The sequence below is a fragment of the Ammospiza caudacuta genome, chromosome 2, assembly GCF_027887145.1.
Source record: "Ammospiza caudacuta isolate bAmmCau1 chromosome 2, bAmmCau1.pri, whole genome shotgun sequence".
Taxonomy (NCBI): Eukaryota; Metazoa; Chordata; class Aves; order Passeriformes; family Passerellidae; genus Ammospiza; species Ammospiza caudacuta.
In genome coordinates, this window is record NC_080594.1 from 54,216,393 (window position 1) to 54,236,100 (window position 19,708).

Sequence of the window (19,708 nt, forward strand, 5' to 3'; positions counted from 1 at the left end):
TAATAAAATGGTCAAATGAAAAAGATAATTGCAGTTGTCAAGCTAATAATTGTTGTATCCTTCTTGCTGGTTCTGCCACTGGTAGAAATGGTGTAAGACTCTTTCTGTTACAGCTGAATGCTACTCTTTGAGGAATAATCTTCCATTTGAGATTAGACTGAAAACCAGTATTTTATGTTCTGTCTCACAAAGTGTAGGAGTAACAGTAATAATCTGTAGTATCTGTGGGCCCACACTAAAGGAATCTGACCTCATAGTGTTTTGAACTGCCAATATGGTAAAGAAAAGTAGTAAAATGATAGAGAAAATGTAGTCTTTTAGGTTCAAATAAAAAAGCTGTAGAGTTATTTGACTGCGTCCAAGGTTTGCTTATCCAAACCTGAGGAATGTATTTTCTCTGAACAAAAGCCCTTTTTTTTCCCCTCTTAGGATCGAGGAGTGAAAGAAGATGAACTGCAGAGCATATTAAACTACTTATTAACAATGCATGAGGTACATTTCTCTAATTACCTACCTTTTATTGTAACTAATTGTATCAGCTCTGTGGGAAGCTTGTTGTTGAGGTTAGTTTGTAGAATAACATTGGTGCTTGTCATACAGGATGAAAATATTCATGATGTGCTGCAGCTGCTGGTGGCACTGATGTCTGAACATCCAGCATCCATGATCCCCGCCTTTGATCAGAGAAATGGGATACGGTAAGACAGTCAAGTGGGAAAGTACCTTAAGTGTACTTCCAGTACCATGACTCTCCAGTTGGCTTCCTTTTCACATAAATATCACACTAGCTGATCTTTTAAACTTGAGTTTCATTAACTTGGGCTTTATTTTTTGACAAAATGAGTGATTTCAATATGTTGGAGAAAAAAAGAATTTCCATTAAAATTATCATTATGATATTTCAAAGTAACTGCACTGTTTTACTTGCTTCTCAATCAGATAGAATGTGTAATTAACAAGATGCATCGAATGGCTGTGTATTGGTCTCAGAATAATTTTAATTATTCTTTGTTTGTATATTTAACATTATCTGGGGAGAACAAGAGGAAAACAAGGAATCATGCCCTAGCCTCTCAAATTCTGTCTGAAAAAAAGTTGAATTAATTTTTTTATCTGTTTGTCTGTAAAATTTATAACTGACAATTCCTAAAAAAGTGGTTTTTGCGGGGGGAGGGGGTTATGCCTAATTTGATAATATAATTCTTTTCAGGGGCTAATAATTTTCATGCTAATAATTTGATATTTACTATGTTGGGGTTTTTTTTTTGTTCTGAGAATACTTTAGGAAATGCAAGGGGCTTGTAAAATGGAAAAAGCCCCATAATATCTACTACTTGATAGATTCAAGCTCAATTTTGCCTAAAGGCTAAGATCTTTGTACAGAGATATGTACTTAAAACTGTTTGAATGACAATGCTTATTGAAGGAAAGATTCATGGTTAGGACTTTGCTTTCTGCCTATAGTTTGTATTCAAACAGAATTCTGTCCCTGTCATTTTTTGAAGAAGGCTAAGTCTGGTCTGGAAGACTGGAGACTTCTTTATGTAACATTGGTGGTATTAAAAGTGTTTGATGGTGCAGTCTTTATGTTTGAAAGTCTGTGTTGTAGAAGTGTGGGGAATACACAAAATTACAACTTTTAAGAGTCTAAAGGACAAAACAAAACACTCCCAAAGCCTTACATAAATTTAGGGGTTCATTTGCCTTGGATGTCAGAGGACAAAAGCCCCAGGGCTCATTTGGTAAGAGCAGAAGTAATTTCAAAAGAGAAAGATATTGTCTGAAAACGCACTCCTTAGTGTAAAAAGACTAGAAAGAATGACTAAAAATTGAAGCTGAGCTAATTCTAATGGGAACTGAAATATAAATTCAAAAATTTGTTACAGAAAAGTGCAGGGCAAGGGTAATCTTTTCTGTCTCTTGGTGACTTCAGATCAAGACTGGTTTCCTTTCTGAAAGACTGCATAATTTGTGCTTAAACCTACCATATTAATTAAATATTTGATAATTAGATTAGCCAGTATTTGAGGGCACATTTTTTTTTTGTCCAGGATTTAAAAACAGAGGGTGTAATGAAAGGAGATTTTCACTAGCATCCAGGTACTCCAGGACATGACCTAATGTGTTTCAGTCTGCTTCTCTTGTCCTAAGCTTCCAGTGCTTAGACTGTCTTTTACTTGGTTGTTCCAAGAGAGAAGTATAGGATAAGATGTTACTTTCTCTTCTAAGACATTGAACTGAACCAAACTACACCATGTCCCCAACCTCAGTAATTCACTTGATTCTTTCAGTATATCCTATTTTGTGTAAATTGTTGGTTTTATTTATTTCTTAATAAATATTCTTGCTCAGTGAAATACAAGCCATGTATGTGACGTTTAGTGATAGAATCTATATATGTGATGTTTGAGCTTTAATTTGTTTTTCTGTTTTAGAGTAATTTATAAGTTATTGGCTTCCAAAAGTGAAAGTATATGGGTGCAAGCTTTGAAGGTCCTTGGATATTTTCTTAAACATTTGGGTCATAAGTAAGTGTCATTTTAAAATTTTTGTAGTGGCGTATTTAAGTTAACAATTCTTCTTGTGTTTTTGTCATGATTATTGTATATTCTTTGTCAGTCTTTAGAAATTACTTCAAATTTTATTAGGTTTTCTGATTAATAATTTGTACACTGTTAGCTTTATAAATCAGATAAAGTTATTTTTTTCCTCTTAACTTGCTATTACTATGACGTTTGAAACAATACATCTGTTGTCTTTCAGATATAAGATATGCTGAAAGTCAAGTCTTAAAACAAGGGAAAAACATTTTCCAGAAATACTTCTTATGACTATATATTGCATGTTCAGCTAAAGTTAACAGGAAACACATGAGTGTGATCTAAAATTTCCTTCTGGAATCATCAGTGTCATTGCAATAAAATTTTCAGGGCAGCATTTCTAAAAATAGTTTTAGAAGGATGGGAAAATGAAATAGAACATTTTATTGACATGGGAATGTTTCAGAAGGAAAAGCAGATACATCAAGCAAGTGGTGTTTAAAAAAGGTGGTAAGGACAGATCTCTGTTCAAGAAATACTCACTGAGAAAATGTGGCAGCAAGAAATATTCCCATTTAAAAAGACCTGATGTCACTAAATGGGTTTACTTAGTCTGATCTTCCATATTATAGTGTCAAGAAGGCACTAACAATCATGCAGTGCTGCATAGCCTGCTGTTGCTCATTTTTCCCCTTCTACATGTGGTGTTAAAATCCCTGCTGGGATTAGCCCAAAATGGCATTTTAGTGGGAGGCTGTGTATTATAAAAATGATCTACATGCTTCACAAGAGACTTCATCATGTAAGCCTCCTTTGAAAGGAAAGGAGGTAGGAGTCCAGCCAGAGTGTGGTATTGCTAGAAATGCTTTTCTCTCAGTAAGATCAATAAAGTATGACTGTATAATTGAGAGACAGTTAGCTGAGAATATGCTTCTAAGTGAGATTTTTCCTTTGGGATCCAGCAAGTCAAATACTGTTCTGGGAATTAATAAAGCAAATTGATAGTCTACTCAAGAATCTCCAAGGACATTTCAAACATTACTTAGTAGAAGTCGTTCACATTGATAGGAGTTGGATTAAGTATGATACACCAGATGAAGGTTTGATTTGTCAGAAGCCTGGTTGTATACAGATAAGTATATTTGTTTAAAATATTTATCCAGAAAATCAATTAGCAACCTATGTCCCGGGTGCATCAGGCACAGCATGGCCAGCCAGGCAAGGGAGGAGATTGTCCCTCTCTGCTTTGCACAAGGGTGGCCTCACCTCGAGTGCTGGGGGCAGTTTTGGGTGTCACAGTGTAAACAAGGCATTAAACCACTGGAGAGTGTTGAAAGGAGGGCAACAAGGATGGTGAAGGGCCTTCAGGCGAAGCTGCACAAGTGGCTGAGCTCACTCAGTCTGTGCAGCCTGGGGGAGACTGAGGGGAGACCTCACTGCAGTCACAGCTTCCTCATGAGGGGCAAAGCAGAGACAGGCACTGATCTCTCCTCTGCAGTGACTAGTGACAGGACTCAAGGAAACAGCATGAAGCTGAATCAGGGGAGGTTTAGATTGAATATAAAAAGTTTTTCACTCAGAGGGTGGCTGGGCACTGGAACAGGCTCCCCAGGGAAGTGGTCACAGCACCAGCCTGACAGAGCTCAAGAGTGTTTGGACAATGCTCTCAGGCACATGTGTCATGCTTGGGGATGGTGCTGTGCAGGGCCAGGTGTTGGATTCGGTGATCGTTGTGGGTCCCTCCTAACTCAGCATAGTCTATGATTCTATGGTTACAAGAAAAGAAAAGAGAATTTTCAGAAGCTGAAATTTTAATATAACATCTACTTGCAATTATGGATATATCAACGCAATTTCCATTGTTGAGTGAACATATGTACTTAGCAAAAATTAACTTTATTTTTCATGTAATTGGAGTGATTGAAATCCCCTTGAATACTCTGTGTAACTTTCAATGTTTTTTTTTAATTTTTAGACCTCTGAACATCTGCAAATGTGCATATTTTATGTAGATTTTAGCAAGTAAAAATGCCCTTCCATTTCATGTTTCTCAGCTACTGCTTGTGCCTTTTTGTTCACATACATATGTGTGCATACACGACTTTATAAAATGGAATTCAACCGAAAAAATTACAAAGTACTTATATTCCTGTTTCACAGTACAGGAAACAGATACTGCATTGTAACACTGAAGCAGAATCGCATAAAGAGATGTTATGTGATTTATGAAATCTAAAGCAATACAATATTGCTAACAAATGTATAGGTACTAAACCAATTACTGTTGCTGTAGTTCATATATACATGTATCACAGATGAAGCTATGGAGTAGAAGTGATTGATTCTCAGAAATGACCAGTAATGTCTTACATGAGAGCCTGAATAACTTAGCTGATTTTTCTTTGTGATCTGTGATGAGAGACTACTTTGTCTAACCTTAGCAGTTGACAAAATCCTGTTTTTTCTTCCTCTGCCATATTTGATTTTTCTATGCCACCACTTGAAATAATAGTCTCTTGTTTACTTTTGGGTTTTACCCACACATATAAATCTCCTAATGGATTTCTACTTCCATCTGCTAAATCATACCTTAAAAGTTTGAATACATGTTGGTTTTCTCATAATTAATTCATGAACTCCCTTCTGTGCATACAAAAGTACACATTGTTATAAATTTTTACCATTCTTTTGTGGTACTTACTTTGAAAATTATGAAATAATCAATTAATTTCAGAAGTTCTAGAATGAACCTATAGAGTTTGTATTATTTTTGCTGATAATCATGAAAACACAGTTTCTTAGCTTTTGAATGCATATTATTTTTAGAAACTTTATCCTAATTAATATTTTTCTGCTTCTTTAATATAGATTATTATTTATTTTGTAAAATAATTTTTATTTCATATCCATTATAGTAGTAGGTAAATTTAATGATGCAAAATATGAGGAGTCCTCTATTTATGATGTTATGTCTTATTTTAAAATGGTAGGATTTGGGGACTAGGGGAGTTCATTGATGTGAGCTGCTTCGTTCTTCACTTTTTAAAGATTTGAGTAGTTTTGGATTTCAATCATGTAGAATTTCATAACTTTTCAGTGTATTGTAACATTTTATTCCAGGATTTAATATATTGCCTTCATGAGAGAATGATATATAAAGAAGAAAGGTGGTACTGAAAAATCCATATATATATACATATATATATATATATATATATATATATATTACTATTAACAGATACAGATTGCTTGAGCAATCTAAGGGGGACTGGCCCAGATCACCCGCTGTGGTTGCTTCCAACCTAACAGTTCTGTGATAAATATTGGAAAATATGAAGCTGGATTTTCCTGAGTTCTTGTGATGTGACAAAAGTTGTGTTCTTCAGTAATAAGATTTTAACCAGCCTGTGCACATCTTTAACTTTCTTACCCTGAGTAAGATAGTAGGAGTTGACTTTGAGGATGGTGTGATTTTTTTTTTTTCAATACAAAAGCCCATCCTAAATACGACATTTTGTATATTTTTTGCATTAATTGTGGGAAATATCTTAAATATATATAAAATAACAAGCTTGGAAGCCTTTTAGTACAGCCTCAAAATACTTGGCTTTTGGGTTTTACCTTGCTTTTGTTTAAAGTGCTCATTACACTTGACACGTGGCTAATGTTTTTATTTTCTCTTACAGGAGAAAGGTTGAAATCATGCATACTCACAGTCTTTTCACACTTCTGGGAGAAAGGTTGATGCTGCACACAAACACAGTGACTGTCACAACATATAACACGCTTTATGAGGTACAAATTGTTAAATGTAAAGATTATTGTTTCTGCTCCAAAAAGCATGACTTAAAATATGTGTGCTCTATAATATCCTGATTCTCAAGACTTTTGAGAAAAACTTAAGAAATTTTGAGAAAGTTTTTCTTGGTTCGCAACGTATTTTGCCATGTTTTAGATATTTTTATTAAGTGTTCTAATTTTTACATAGGTTCTATAAAACTTTCCACTTCTGATAGAAGAGATCCTGTTCCTTAGAATGTTCATCACTTTTCACCAAAAAAAAGCAAAAACCAAAAAAACCCAAACAAAAACCAAAACCACAACAGGTACTGCAGACCTCCAATTACTCATACTTCTCCATTGTTTGGAGAGTGTGTTTCCATTGAAATGGAAAATGCTTAAGTCAGAGCTGCCTCTCTTTTCTTTCTTCTTTTTCATGTCACTCATTTTATGTTCACAAAATTTTGAAGAGTGCTGTCATTTTTTTCTTTTTCAACCATGCCAAATGGTAACTAACACAGCCACTTTTATGTAGCTTATACTGCTTGAGGTAAATAAGAATGACCCCAAAGCATTCTGCTGTTCTACCAGGTTCTTGTAGAGGCTTCACTTTTGATGAAGAGCAATTTTGTAAAAGCAAAATATCGAGAACATCATGTGGTTGAAACCCATGTCTTCATGCCTGCACACATCAATCTCATGTATCATTTTCAATTATTGCTAAAGTGGTGTCTTAGAACAGAATTTCTTACAATTTCTGAAAATCTTATGCAGTAAAAAGGTTTTTAGTGCTTTTTTTACTTGCAAATAGATTTAGTGACTAAATGCTCAAGGTAGGTTCCAGAGAAGAAAAAAGAAACTACAGGAGTGCTTGGTTTACAGGGTTCTAAATCTGAGTAATGTGGAAAATTATTCTCCTATGATTGTAAAAACCTAAACGTCATCTATTTGCCAGTGACTTAGATCCAAGTTCTTTTTATTGTACATTACCTTTTATGGTTTGGCCACTTGAGCCGGAGTCTAGTTCCTGCATTCAGTTTTCTAAATGCTTCTATGATTGGTATTCTCAGAAAAATGCATAACTCATTGACAAAATCAAAGTTCTCATGGAGTTCAGCATCCACAGACATTAACATTTGAAAAAATCGTCAGAGGAAAGGAGAAAAAAGGGATTAAGTGGTCTAAGTACTGCAGATTTGCTAAGAAACTGATGCTAAGGAACAGATATTTTCCATATTCTCTCATACAAAGTAAGGGCATATTTGCATTCTATTTTAAATACCAATATATAAAGACCTATTCTAAGATTCTGTGTTCATGACTGACATTAGTTTGATTATTTTTTAATGAGAGAGCTAAAGTTCTTCTTTGAAATAAATATTGCTAGTGAAATTACTGAATTTTGAAATACGTTTACTTGAATGTAGCTTTTCTAAATCTCTTTACTAATTCTCTTTACTGAGAATTCTGTGTTGATGTAATTGAATTTTTAGCTTTTCTGTGTTGATATCATTGAATTTTTAGCTTGTTCTTAAAAATAAAGTTCCATATACACATCCAGTGACAAGTATCCCAGTGTGAAAGGTTTCTGGTGTTACCTCAAAACAGATTAATTAGGTTGTCGGGTACAATTCAAGCAACAGGAGAATTTTCTGTCTTCCTCATCATGTGAAGCCCCAGGATTATACCTACGGAATGCTAACTCTGACTCTTACTCTTTGCTAGCTGGAGGAAACCAAACCCAGTTTTAAGAATGGTTTGGTTTTGATGACATATATGAGAATAATTGTTGATGTATGTAGCTTGTGAAAGATATTTGATGTGTGAATGTATAAAAATATGAGAAATATGAATGTAGTATCTTTAAAATACTGTTATTGTATATATAGGTAACAAACTCAAAGTTTAGCTAATCAGCTACAGTGCAACCGTGAAAATCTTTATCCCTGCATAGAGGAATTGCTTTATTCTGGTTTTCAAGATTTAAAATATTTTACCTAATTTTTTAATATCATGTTGCATGTGGCCATGTTAAATGTTCTTAACAAATTTTAAAATGAACAAAGAAATACTGTAGTGTTTGATTAAAAATGGTAAAGGAAATAAATATTCTGTTTTAGATTTTGACAGAACAAGTATGCACCCAAGTTGTTCATAAACCCCATCCAGAGCCAGATTCAACAGTGAAAATTCAGAATCCAAGTAAGGACAATATATTATGTTTGTTTGATAAATGTGTCAGCTAGAGGGTTTTTTGAAATGATGGTTCAGAAAGTGAGAACGATTCATTCATGTATCTTAGATACATATGGGTTGTAGTTACCTCTTACATTAATGGCTGTTAGCAATTATTTCTTTTTTTAAACATTGGTTAAGTGCTTTACATAACTAATTTATTCTTTCAAAGTGATTCTTAAGGTGGTGGCAACACTGTTAAAAAACTCTACGCCAAGTGCAGAGCTGATGGAAGTTCGACGATTGTTCTTATCTGATATGATAAAACTCTTTAGTAATAGCCGTGAAAACAGAAGGTACGTCCATGCAAATAGTATTTTCTCCTCATTGATTTCTGGGTAATAGCTATTTGTTATATTCTGTGTAGAGTTTTAGAATCTGTAGTAAATTAAATATATTTAAAATAAATGTAATACATTTGTGGTAACATTTCTTAGTTCAGTAACTAATACTGGATTCTTCTCTCTAGTATATTTTAGTTATTTTTTCATACTGAAGTATTTTTAAGTTTATTTGTTAAATTGGATTGATGTTAAGACATGATGTTCCTCCTATCTTAACCATTGTAATGTTAAAATAAAGTAGCTTTGTTTGGATACATTTTGAACTAATTATTTTACTTTAGATGTTTACTTCAGTGTTCAGTGTGGCAGGACTGGATGTTTTCTCTGGGATACATTAATCCTAAGAACTCTGAAGAGCAGAAGATCACAGAGATGGTTTACAACATTTTCCGTATTCTCTTGTACCATGCAATAAAATATGAATGGGGAGGCTGGAGAGTGTGGGTGGATACTCTTTCTATAGCCCATTCCAAGGTAAGAAACAGCTCATAGATGTTTTTTTGAAATACTGATAACCCCCAAATCTGTAGCAATACAGCAATATAAGATGTAAAGGGATTTAGTGCCATCTGGTGGCTCTCAATACTCATGTCAAGGTGGCTTTTTTTCTTGTCAAACACTTAGTAAGCAGTATTTAATATGTTCCTAAAAATCTTGCTACATTTTGCCCAATTAATGTAGCGTATATTTATGCACATCATCTAAATTTTCTTTTCTTTTTAAGGTCACATATGAAGCTCACAAGGAATATCTAGCAAAAATGTATGAAGAGTATCAAAGGCAGGAGGAAGAAAACATAAAAAAGGGGAAGAAGGGGAATGTGAGCACCATCTCAGGTCTTTCCTCTCAGACAACAGGAGCAAAAGGTGGAATGGAAATTCGAGAGATAGAAGATCTTTCACAAAGTCAAAGCCCAGAAAGTGAAACAGATTACCCTGTCAATACAGATACGAGGGACTTACTCATGGCTTCAAAGGTGTCAGATGATGTGCTTGGAACTGCTGAGAGACCTGGAGGAGGAGGAGTGCATGTAGAAGTTCATGACCTTTTAGTTGATATAAAAGCTGAAAAAGTAGAAGCTACCGAAGTAAAACTTGATGATATGGATTTATCACCAGAGACACTGGGAACTGGAGAAAATGGTGCGCTGGTAGAAGTGGAATCTCTTCTAGATAATGTATATAGTGCAGCTGTTGAGAAGCTCCAAAACAATGTTCATGGAAGTGTGGGTATTATTAAGAAGAATGAGGAAAAAGATAATGGTCCATTAATAACTCTGGCTGATGAGAAAGATGAACCTTCTACTAACAATACCTCATTTCTCTTTGATAAAATACCTAGTCAGGAGGAGAAACTCCTTCCTGAACTTTCAAGTAATCACATTGCCATTCCAAATGTTCAAGAGACACAGATGCATCTTGGTGTAAATGATGATTTGGGATTGCTTGCACATATGACAGGTAGTGTAGATATAACTTGTGCTTCAAGTATAATAGAGGACAAAGAGTTCAAGATTCACACCACTTCAGATGGAATGAATAGCATTTCTGAGAGGGAGTTGTCTTCATCATCTAAAGGATTAGAATATGCTGAAATGACTGCCACAACTCTTGAGACAGAGTCTTCTGGTAGCAAAACTGTACCTAATGTTGATGCAGGAAGTATAATATCAGATACAGAAAGATCTGATGATGGTAAGGAGGCAGGGAAGGAGATACGGAAGATCCAGACAACTACCACAACCCAGGTAAATTTCAAGTACCCGTGTGTGTCTAATGTAATCACTGATCTTTGCAGAGGGGGAGATTAATAGTATGAGATCTGAGAGATATTTGAATTGTATTTCTTTAATTGTATGAAATATACACACCTTCCAGGCCCATTTTCTTTGAAAATGCCATAATGTGAAATCTTTCATGGCTGTAGAGAAAATATATATCGCATATACTAGTTAAATAAATTTATTTCTTACTAAAATCAATGAAAAATTAGAATGAATTGGTTTAAATATGTGGGCATTAATCTCTATTCGAAATAATATTCTTAAGAAGAATTATCAACTGAGCAACTAGCAGAAATTAATCTTCAAATCTCTTCTTTGTGTGCTATAAACTCTAAGCTGTCCGTGGTTAAATACTTTTTCTTAAAATGAAGTAAACTGTAAAAAAATAATTGAAGTAATTATTAAATAAAAAATAAATGGAAAATAATTGTATTCTTAAATAATGAGAAATTTTATTTTAGCATGTATACAGTGGAGCTGCTGGTTGGAGTTTTGATTGCTGTAGGTGTGGTAACTGCCTCATTAGATTTGATCTCGAGACCACTGAAAATTACTTAAAGACTAGCCGAGTCTAAGTGGAGATACTTACATGTTTCATGCTTGTTTGTGCAGTGGCAATGCACATCAAAGCCTGTTCTTGCAGATACAGTATTATTGGCTAAATAAAAGCTCCTTTGTTATGTTGAAGTTATTATACCATTGTTGCTGCTGGCATGAGGGTTACCTGCAGTAGTACCTGAAGGAGAATGTATTTGACTGGAGTTGCTAACATCAAATTCTCTAAAAGCAGATCTACAATCATCTCCCTGCCTTATCAGTAAGAAGTAACTCTCTTTTGTTCCAATGGACTGAAAGAAAGCAATAAAATTGTGTGACAGAGATGGGAACTACTGCTTACTCCTAAGAGTTAATGCCTTTATAATTAATAGATCAAATATTGTATATCAAATTCACTTTTTCCTATGTTTCTAGCTAGAAAATATGGAAAATACAATCTAAAAACACAATGCAGAAATTAATGTGAAAATTAAAATCTTAGCTAAATCTAAGAAAAAAAAAATCATTTAAAGATAACCCTAAGAAAAAGATAGGAAATGCAAGCAACTGTAATATTTTAGTTCCAAGAGGTCAAATTATATGAAGAAAACCTTTTCTACTTTCATAACACTGGCTATAGGAGATCAAGGTCGACTAAATAAACAAGAAGCTTTTCAGCTCAACTCCAGTGCTATGTCCATTTTTACATTGCTAACATAATTGTTTTGTACAGTTCTCTTTTGTTTTTAAATTGCTAAAACGGGATTTGGGGGACTAGATATAATTCTCTAATTATCTTGCTAAAAAGACCAGATAAATAAATTGGTTTTCAAAAATGAGGAGCCGTCCAAAAATGTACATTCCTCGAAGCCACCACTAGGTAGTTTGTCCATGTTTATTAGCTCAAAATATAATTGTTACATATAAACAAAGTCTTATCACTGGCCTTGGACGGACTACATTTGGTCTTTTCTGTAAGACTTCAAGTGAAGAATCTGAGAGTAAAAGCTTGGTGAGTAGCTGAAAAAGGGGCCAGCCACATCCCCCAACAGCACTGACTGATTTGGCTTGGAGCAGCTCCTTTACTGAAGGATACTCCCTGCCTTGGAGCACCAATGTCTCCTGTGGTTTGGGGCCACATTGTTTTATCCTGTCCTTTCTCAGATTCTGTATTGTGTTCAAAAACACACTGCGTACAGTTAACATCACTTTTGAACCTCTTGTTGATGTAGGCAATACAGGGTCGATCTGTCACCCAGCAAGACCGGGATTTACGTGTTGACTTGGGATTTCGAGGAATGCCAATGACGGAAGAGCAGCGACGGCAGTTTAGTCCAGGTCCACGCACAACTATGTTTCGTATTCCAGAGTTCAAATGGTCTCCCATGCACCAGCGGCTCCTGACAGACTTGCTTTTTGCACTAGAAACAGATGTACATGTTTGGAGAAGGTGTGTCCTTGTCTCTTCTTTAACTCCTGATCTGTGCTGCCATCAATAAGGAAAAATTAGGCGTGTAGGACAGGGTATGTTACTGGGATGGTGGGGAGAAAAAGTGTTGGTGTTAGGTGCAGTGCCTCTCTTTATCTTCCACCTTCTCTCTTTACCCCTTCCCAGCCTGGAACAGCTCAATTTCACAGGTAGTAATTTTTACAGGTAGTAATTCTTGTTTTCTTGTGGAGTTGTATAAATCCTGAATGCCTAAACAAACTGAGCTGTTCTTCCAGCTTATATTTAGCATTAGAACCTACTGCCCCTATTCCAGACAGAATAACTTCTGCTGATAGCCATCTTCATAATTGATGAATTAAAAGAGCTTCTCTACCTGCAAGGTGTATAAATAAAATGTCTTTCCTATGCATTTTCTAAGGAAATACTCTATTGACAAATTTTCATTTGCATACCAGCTACTGGCAGAGTTTAGTCTTGGTGATCATCTAATGTTTTATGACAAGAGTGTGGTTTCCTAGTGTTTTTGTACATTTTGTACAAGTTGATAGAGGTAGTTTGTAACTCTAATATAAGGAGACAATTTATGCTAATTTCCACTAGAGAATAGTTAATTTTCACAAAACCTGAGCATAGTTTTGTCAAAGGAGTAATTTATACTACATTACATTTCCAGTTTGTTGAACTGTTCTGTGATACTCACTTGGAAATAGACAATTTTGATGTTTTGCTTTTGGCCAAGTATATGGGATGTGTTCGGATAATGCTTGAATGTTAAAGTTCAGATGGTATATTTTCAGTTGATGCCTTTAATTTTTGTTTGCTGGCTGACAACAAATGTTGCTTTGGGGAAAGACCATACTTAGAGTACTCATCAATATTTTCACACAGGGGTTTTATATTTTTGGGGAGTGACTGTTTCGTGGGACAGTTGCTCACCAATTAGAAGTCGCTGAGATTTCAACCTATCTTACAAGCATCTGTGGCTTGTGGAGCTATTATTAATGCTAGGCTTATTATCAGTTAGCAAAGTTAATATTGAATCAAGTACTGGCCACGTTATTGAGTTTCTCCTTTAAAACAGTAGCAGGTGTTATCATTAGATGTTATCAAGGGTGCTTCAGATGACACTGCTGCAGCATGGTGAAGTCAATATTAAATAGTTGCTTTCAGGCTGCAGAAACAACTTCACTGCCTTCAGCAGAACTGCCTGTGAAGTGAAGTATTGGTTGATGGGAATAAAAGGTTAGAGGATGTTGTTCTCAGCTGAGTATTTGAATGTAATCCTGTGCAGAAAGAGATAGTAATCAATTTGTTCATTAGACTAGCCTTGTTGATATTTTTAGACAATTTACATGCAAAGTTTTGTAGACAAAATTTTTCCTTTTTATCAAAGGAACATTCACAGTATGGTTGCAAAGAATATATTTATCTACAATTTATTTTAATTGTTTGTTTTTAATCCTTCTTTTCTTCTGTCCTTGCAGTCACTCCACGAAGTCAGTGATGGACTTTGTCAATAGCAATGAAAATATTATTTTTGTACACAACACAATACACCTCATTTCCCAGATGGTAGACAATATTATTATTGCTTGTGGAGGAATTTTACCATTGCTGTCAGCAGCCACATCCCCAACTGTAAGTACAATATTCCCACCTAGTGGTCATATGAGAAATTGTTGGTAATAATGCCAACTACTATTTTCAGCTGACTCTTCTTCTTTAGGGGCTCTTGTCCCCTTTCTGCTAGTTCCTTCAAAAATTTAAATTTATAATCAAACTGTTAGACTATGATATACAGAATGTTTAGAACATTTTGCATTTGAAATACTTATTTTATCAGATAAGTAGTACTTAGTAAGAAAAATATTTCATAGTTATTTAATATTTCATTTAAAGGGATGACCATTAAGATAATGATTCCTGTAACAAAACAGCATGCTTTATGATGTCTACTCATTGGTATTCATAAACCTTTTTTGCATGGCCACTATTAGTTTGCATGCCAAATGAGACCAGAAGTCATCCCCTGTCTACTCTGTTTACTTCTTCCTTCATTACATGCTTCCCTCCCATGTTTTTGTTTTAATCTTGTATTGAAAATAACTGATATTTTTATCTGCCCAAAGTTGTAAGTTCTTAGCAGATGAAAGCTCAGGCAGAGTATTATCACTAAAAAGGGAGAAATATTTTATAAATATTGCATTATTGACAAGAGTAATTTTGTTATTTGAGTGGGATGCCTTGTCTGTGCCTTTAATATCTGTGACTATTTCTTCCATACTAAATGTCATTTAGAGCATCCTGTAAAAATTAGTTGTAGTTAATATAGGTCTTTGAAAGGGGAGACAATGAGGCCTAGAAAGGACAGACTCCTCTGAAGTAATGTAGGTAATAGACACAGGAGACTGCAAATGTGGTTTGCAGTAAAAGATCAAATATTTTTTTCCTAGCCATTCAGCAATTGAGATTACTTTTTTCTTTACTTTTACTTCAGTTTAAAAACCTTTTTTTTTTTTTTTTTTTTGGTGGATTTTGTTTGGGTGGTGTGAATGCATGGGCTGGCAATTTGCTATACATTAATGTAATTATCAGACATGCAATTATATGTATAATACTGGATTTTACCATCTGTCTAGGACAATAAAATAAAAACAAATTGTGAAATAAAGTCATTCACTTAGTTTGGTTTCTGCTTCAAATTGAATGAATTCTACTGTGTGGAATTAAAAAAAAAAAAAAGGCTTCTTCCTGCCTGTTCAACTCCATTCCTGTTCAGCATTGCCCGTCCATAAAGATTAAAAGGAGGGTGGATCTATTCATCACTGCAACAGATATGAAGAGTGCAGCCCATCCTCCCTCCTTAGAGCAGGTGCTCTCCCTCAGTCTTGCTGTGAATCACAGTTTCGAAGGGAGCAGATGCCCTGCTGAGCATCAGACCACTTGTGAGTATCCATAATCTGATGAATGAAAAGAAGTTTCATACTGATTCTCAGACTTCTAATGCTTGTGCATCCTTGAACTGCTGTGGAGAAGCGGATGGATTGCTGGTTCAGAATATATTTCTTCTCAGCCTTGAAAGGGCAAGGTAGGCCACTGAAAGCAATCAGTTACAAAAGGCTGTCTCACCCTCCTCCTTCCAGAAGCTGCTAATGGGAAGAGACAAGAGGTTTGAAACTGGAAGATTGATATGACATCTCCACTGCATAAAAACACTTACAGCAGGCCTGCTACTGGCCACTCTCTGCCAAAGTAACTCTTAAAGGGGGAAAGGCCCTGTAAGCTTTCTCCTTCACTGACTCAAAGACCCACAGAATCCTAGAATGGCTGAGGCTGGAAAGGGGATGCAGGAGGCCACCTGATCCAGCATCTGTGCTTAAACAGGGCCATCTACAGCCAGTTGTCCAGGACTGTGTTGGGACAGCTTTTCACCATCTCTGAGGATGGAGACTCCATCACCTCCCTGAGGAATTTGTGTCAGTGCTCAGTCAGCCTCACCACAGAAAAGTGTTTCTTGATTTCCATGTGGAATCTACTGTGTTATAATTAATTAAATTAATGAATAACTTTCTATCCACAAGGTACGCAGTTCAAATTTTGTGTAGTACCTCCTGAATCCCTCCCAAACCCAACCATACTTTCAGTCTGCAGTTCTGTAATTGAAACTGGTCATGGTAATAGAAGTCCACTCAAGCTGTGTTGCACTTCTCTTCCAAAGGGAAGAGGCTACATGAGGCTGTTCACAGGCTCCATAAGCTGCCTCACTGGGTCAGCCCAAGGGCCTGTCTGCTTTAGCATTCTGCCACCAACAGTGGCTGTTTGCAGCTTACATCAAAATGCAGAAGTACAAGCAAGCATATTGATTGCTCTAATAACACTCTGTTCAGCATTTAGGATTTTAACAACTAGAGTGGGTGTTTGAGCTGTCATATTTAATAACCACTGAGGAATTCATCCTTCTAGACTTTATCTAATCTTTTTTGAAGCTACTTACGCTTTTAGCTTCCATAATATCCTACGGCATTGAGCCTGACAAAGCAATTATATAACCTTCAAAACACTTCTTGTCTTTGTTTTTCTTAAGCCTGCTTAAATGCATGAAGTCACTATGTGCTTTACTGTTTATACTATGAAAAGAGTGGTTAATCATGTCTTTATTCAGCTCCATATCCTGTATGACTTTGTAGGATTGAGTCACATCTCCTGGTGTGCCTGTTTGAATCCACATCAACATCTTCTTGTTTGGTCTCTGATCCTCCATATCTCTGTTCTGCAGAGCTTTTCAGATCACATTTTGTAGATCCTGTAGAATACATACATTCAATTTATCAACAAGTGTGAGCTCATTTTTACTTAATTTCTTCCTTCTTCACTTTCATGAATGGTGAGGCTCTGGCATTCCCACTGATGGTCTTTGGGAGCCCATATTGAAATTTTAAAGTAGTAGTTCTTATTTATTTCCTCTTAGTATATTTTATTTATGGCATAGATCATGTATTTACATCCACTTACAAAAAAGTAATTTACTTTTTGTTTTGGAATAATGAAACATGAAAGCAAAAAGACTATAGAACAGACAGTAAAGGTGATTCCACCCTTTACCTTTGGGATGATTGAAACAGGAATGGAAATCATGAAGAGATTAGGGTAAGATCTCAGTATTCACTTGAGGTACTTACATGTGGCCTAGATTTTTATCCAATGGAGATCTACTCAACAGAAGCAAATTATTCAGATATCTTTGATGTAGACATCTACCAGATCCCTGTAGGGTCTGGCTGGAATGATTGTTAACCTGGAGCTCAACCCATTCTCTTTTTATGACATACCTTGTTTTCTAATGGAGAAAGACAGAAGCACATGGTTCCTTTTTCAACTGTCTCACAGTCCTGCCTGTGCACAGTTCCCTTATTTCAGTGAATCAGTTGGAGTTCTGGCAAATCTGGGCCTTTCGTTCTTAAGCAGTCTTAAATTCTGCTGCAAAACTCTCTTCTCAACAATCTGCTATAGAATTAACTGCTCTTACATGTATCCCATTGTCTCTGTATTTATAAAGCAGTTTACCTATTTCTCATTAATAGAACAGATGCTGAATATTAGATCCTTGAATTAATTAAGTGTATTTGAGGAAAAGAGCCCAGGATAAATTTAGCAAAATGACATTCAGGATACTAAAGCAATTGCAGTTTTAGTTTTTGTTTGGTTTTTTTTTTTCTTTTGTTCTTTTGTGCAACAGATTCTGTATTGTGTTCCCTCCATTGCTAAAAAAAGTTGTGCTGTCGCAGTTTCCTTAAAAAGATGAATTCTTGAAAAACTCCCCATTCCAAAAAGACTTTTTTTCTTTTGCATGGTTCAGATTTGGAGTGAAATGGCAATTCTTCTGGGCTGGGTGGAAGATTATTGCATGATTCTTTGCCTGCTGTAGAACGCTCAGTCTTAGCTATAGAATTTCTTCAATATGGAGTGCCTGTAAAAGAAATCTTCCTTTTATCTTGTGGGCTTTCTTTTTGTTTTCTTTTTTCTATGGTTTTGGATTTTTATTTGTTGGATTGATTCTTTTTTAATCTAGACTAGGATGATCTGAATAGAAAACTTCAAATATAGATTTTTTTTTAAAAGGGGAATAAAAGAAAAGATGCATCTTTGGTGTAAACAAAGCACTCAAAAATCTGTGGGGGTAACTCAGGAATGCAGAGAAGGTTTTATATTTTTATGATATACGGGCAAACTTTACTGTAATTTACAATAATCTATTCCCACAATTTTTACTATTTCACTCAATTTCAGTTCTATAGTACCTCTATCCTAGGGTCTGTACATGGATTTACTTCAAATGCTGGTGCTTTTAAAGTGTTGCCAGTTATATATATGAAACTACTTGAAATTTAAGAAAATATTAACAAGAAATATGAGCAGGTTTTTTTTGTTTACAATATAATCTGGAGTGTCTTCTACTTCTCAATTCTGACTTCTTGGATATTAAATTGGGAATATTAAATAACTCTTGTACAATTACGGGAAGGTTATAAAATACAAAATACTATTTCCTTTTATTTTCTCTTTTCTGTTGGGAATGTCTTTGAGGCTTTCTAAAAATAACTGCAACCATAAGGAAGACATTATTAAGATGTTGTGGAAGTGGGAAAAACAGGATGTGTAAGGGAAAAGGTTTGCAGAAGATGCTTTCTGTTAATAGAAGCTGGTTTACAGATAAAACATTTTGTGTACGAGCTAGCAATTGGAAGGAATCACTGCCTGCTACAAGGATAGCAGCTGTGACAAGGACTTGGGGACATTGAGCAAGGCAAAAGAAATTTGAGGAGTATAAATATTTGACAATTATATGACAATTTAGCACAAATTTCCAAACTCCTTGCAATCAGTTTGTTTTTCTACTTATTCTAAGAAGTCTATATTCAGCTTCTTACTTGCAGAATTCAAAAGATCAGCTCTCAAATTGTGATCTGAGGGCTGCTGGTGTTAAATGAACTGCCCACAAAACTCCATTAAGCATTTAATGATGGTCTCATTAGGTCTGTGGATTAAAAGCTGAGATGTATGACCTAGGTATAGTGTTACTGTTAGCACATTCACAGCTCCTGTGGTTCCACGGGTGCTTTGTGGTCTACAACAATTCTGAGAATCAAAAGCGGTAAAACTGCTACGAAAATTGTCAGATAGTAATTAAGAGATAATAGCCACAAGTTAATTCTCCAGCTGCATCCAACAACAAAAATATGAGGACCCATTTAAAAACTGGTTGAGCATTGTATTTTCTGCCCCAAGAGGGAAGAAAGCTGTTCAGTTCAGCTTGTTTTGCTTTTTGTTAGATTAGGCTTTTCCACTCTCTAAATTATAGCAATGATAACTGACAGAATCTGAAATTTCTTTCTATTTTTAAAACAGACCCAGTGAAAACTTAAGACTTAGTTCCTACACCACTATGGTAATAGAGAGAGTGGTTCTACCTAAAACTAAACCATAAAAATTTAACACACATCTAATTGTGAATAGTGAAATTTGAAGGGAAACTCAGTCT

The 19,708-nt window shown here is 35.3% G+C and overlaps 1 protein-coding gene across 4 annotated transcripts in view; it reads left to right on the plus strand.

Annotated features, from left to right (window-relative positions):
* The window catches only part of NBEA (neurobeachin), a 453,368-nt gene that overhangs the window by 132,266 nt on the left and 301,394 nt on the right, over positions 1–19,708 (plus strand). For all 4 annotated transcript variants that reach the window (XM_058800580.1, XM_058800578.1, XM_058800579.1 and 1 more), the window contains exons 15-24: positions 430–492; positions 601–698; positions 2,436–2,528; positions 6,227–6,335; positions 8,441–8,522; positions 8,728–8,851; positions 9,181–9,373; positions 9,624–10,646; positions 12,452–12,669; positions 14,154–14,307. In XM_058800580.1, coding sequence (XP_058656563.1) covers positions 430–492; positions 601–698; positions 2,436–2,528; positions 6,227–6,335; positions 8,441–8,522; positions 8,728–8,851; positions 9,181–9,373; positions 9,624–10,646; positions 12,452–12,669; positions 14,154–14,307 — 2,157 coding nt within the window. The remainder of the gene's footprint in view (positions 1–429; positions 493–600; positions 699–2,435; positions 2,529–6,226; positions 6,336–8,440; positions 8,523–8,727; positions 8,852–9,180; positions 9,374–9,623; positions 10,647–12,451; positions 12,670–14,153; positions 14,308–19,708) is intronic.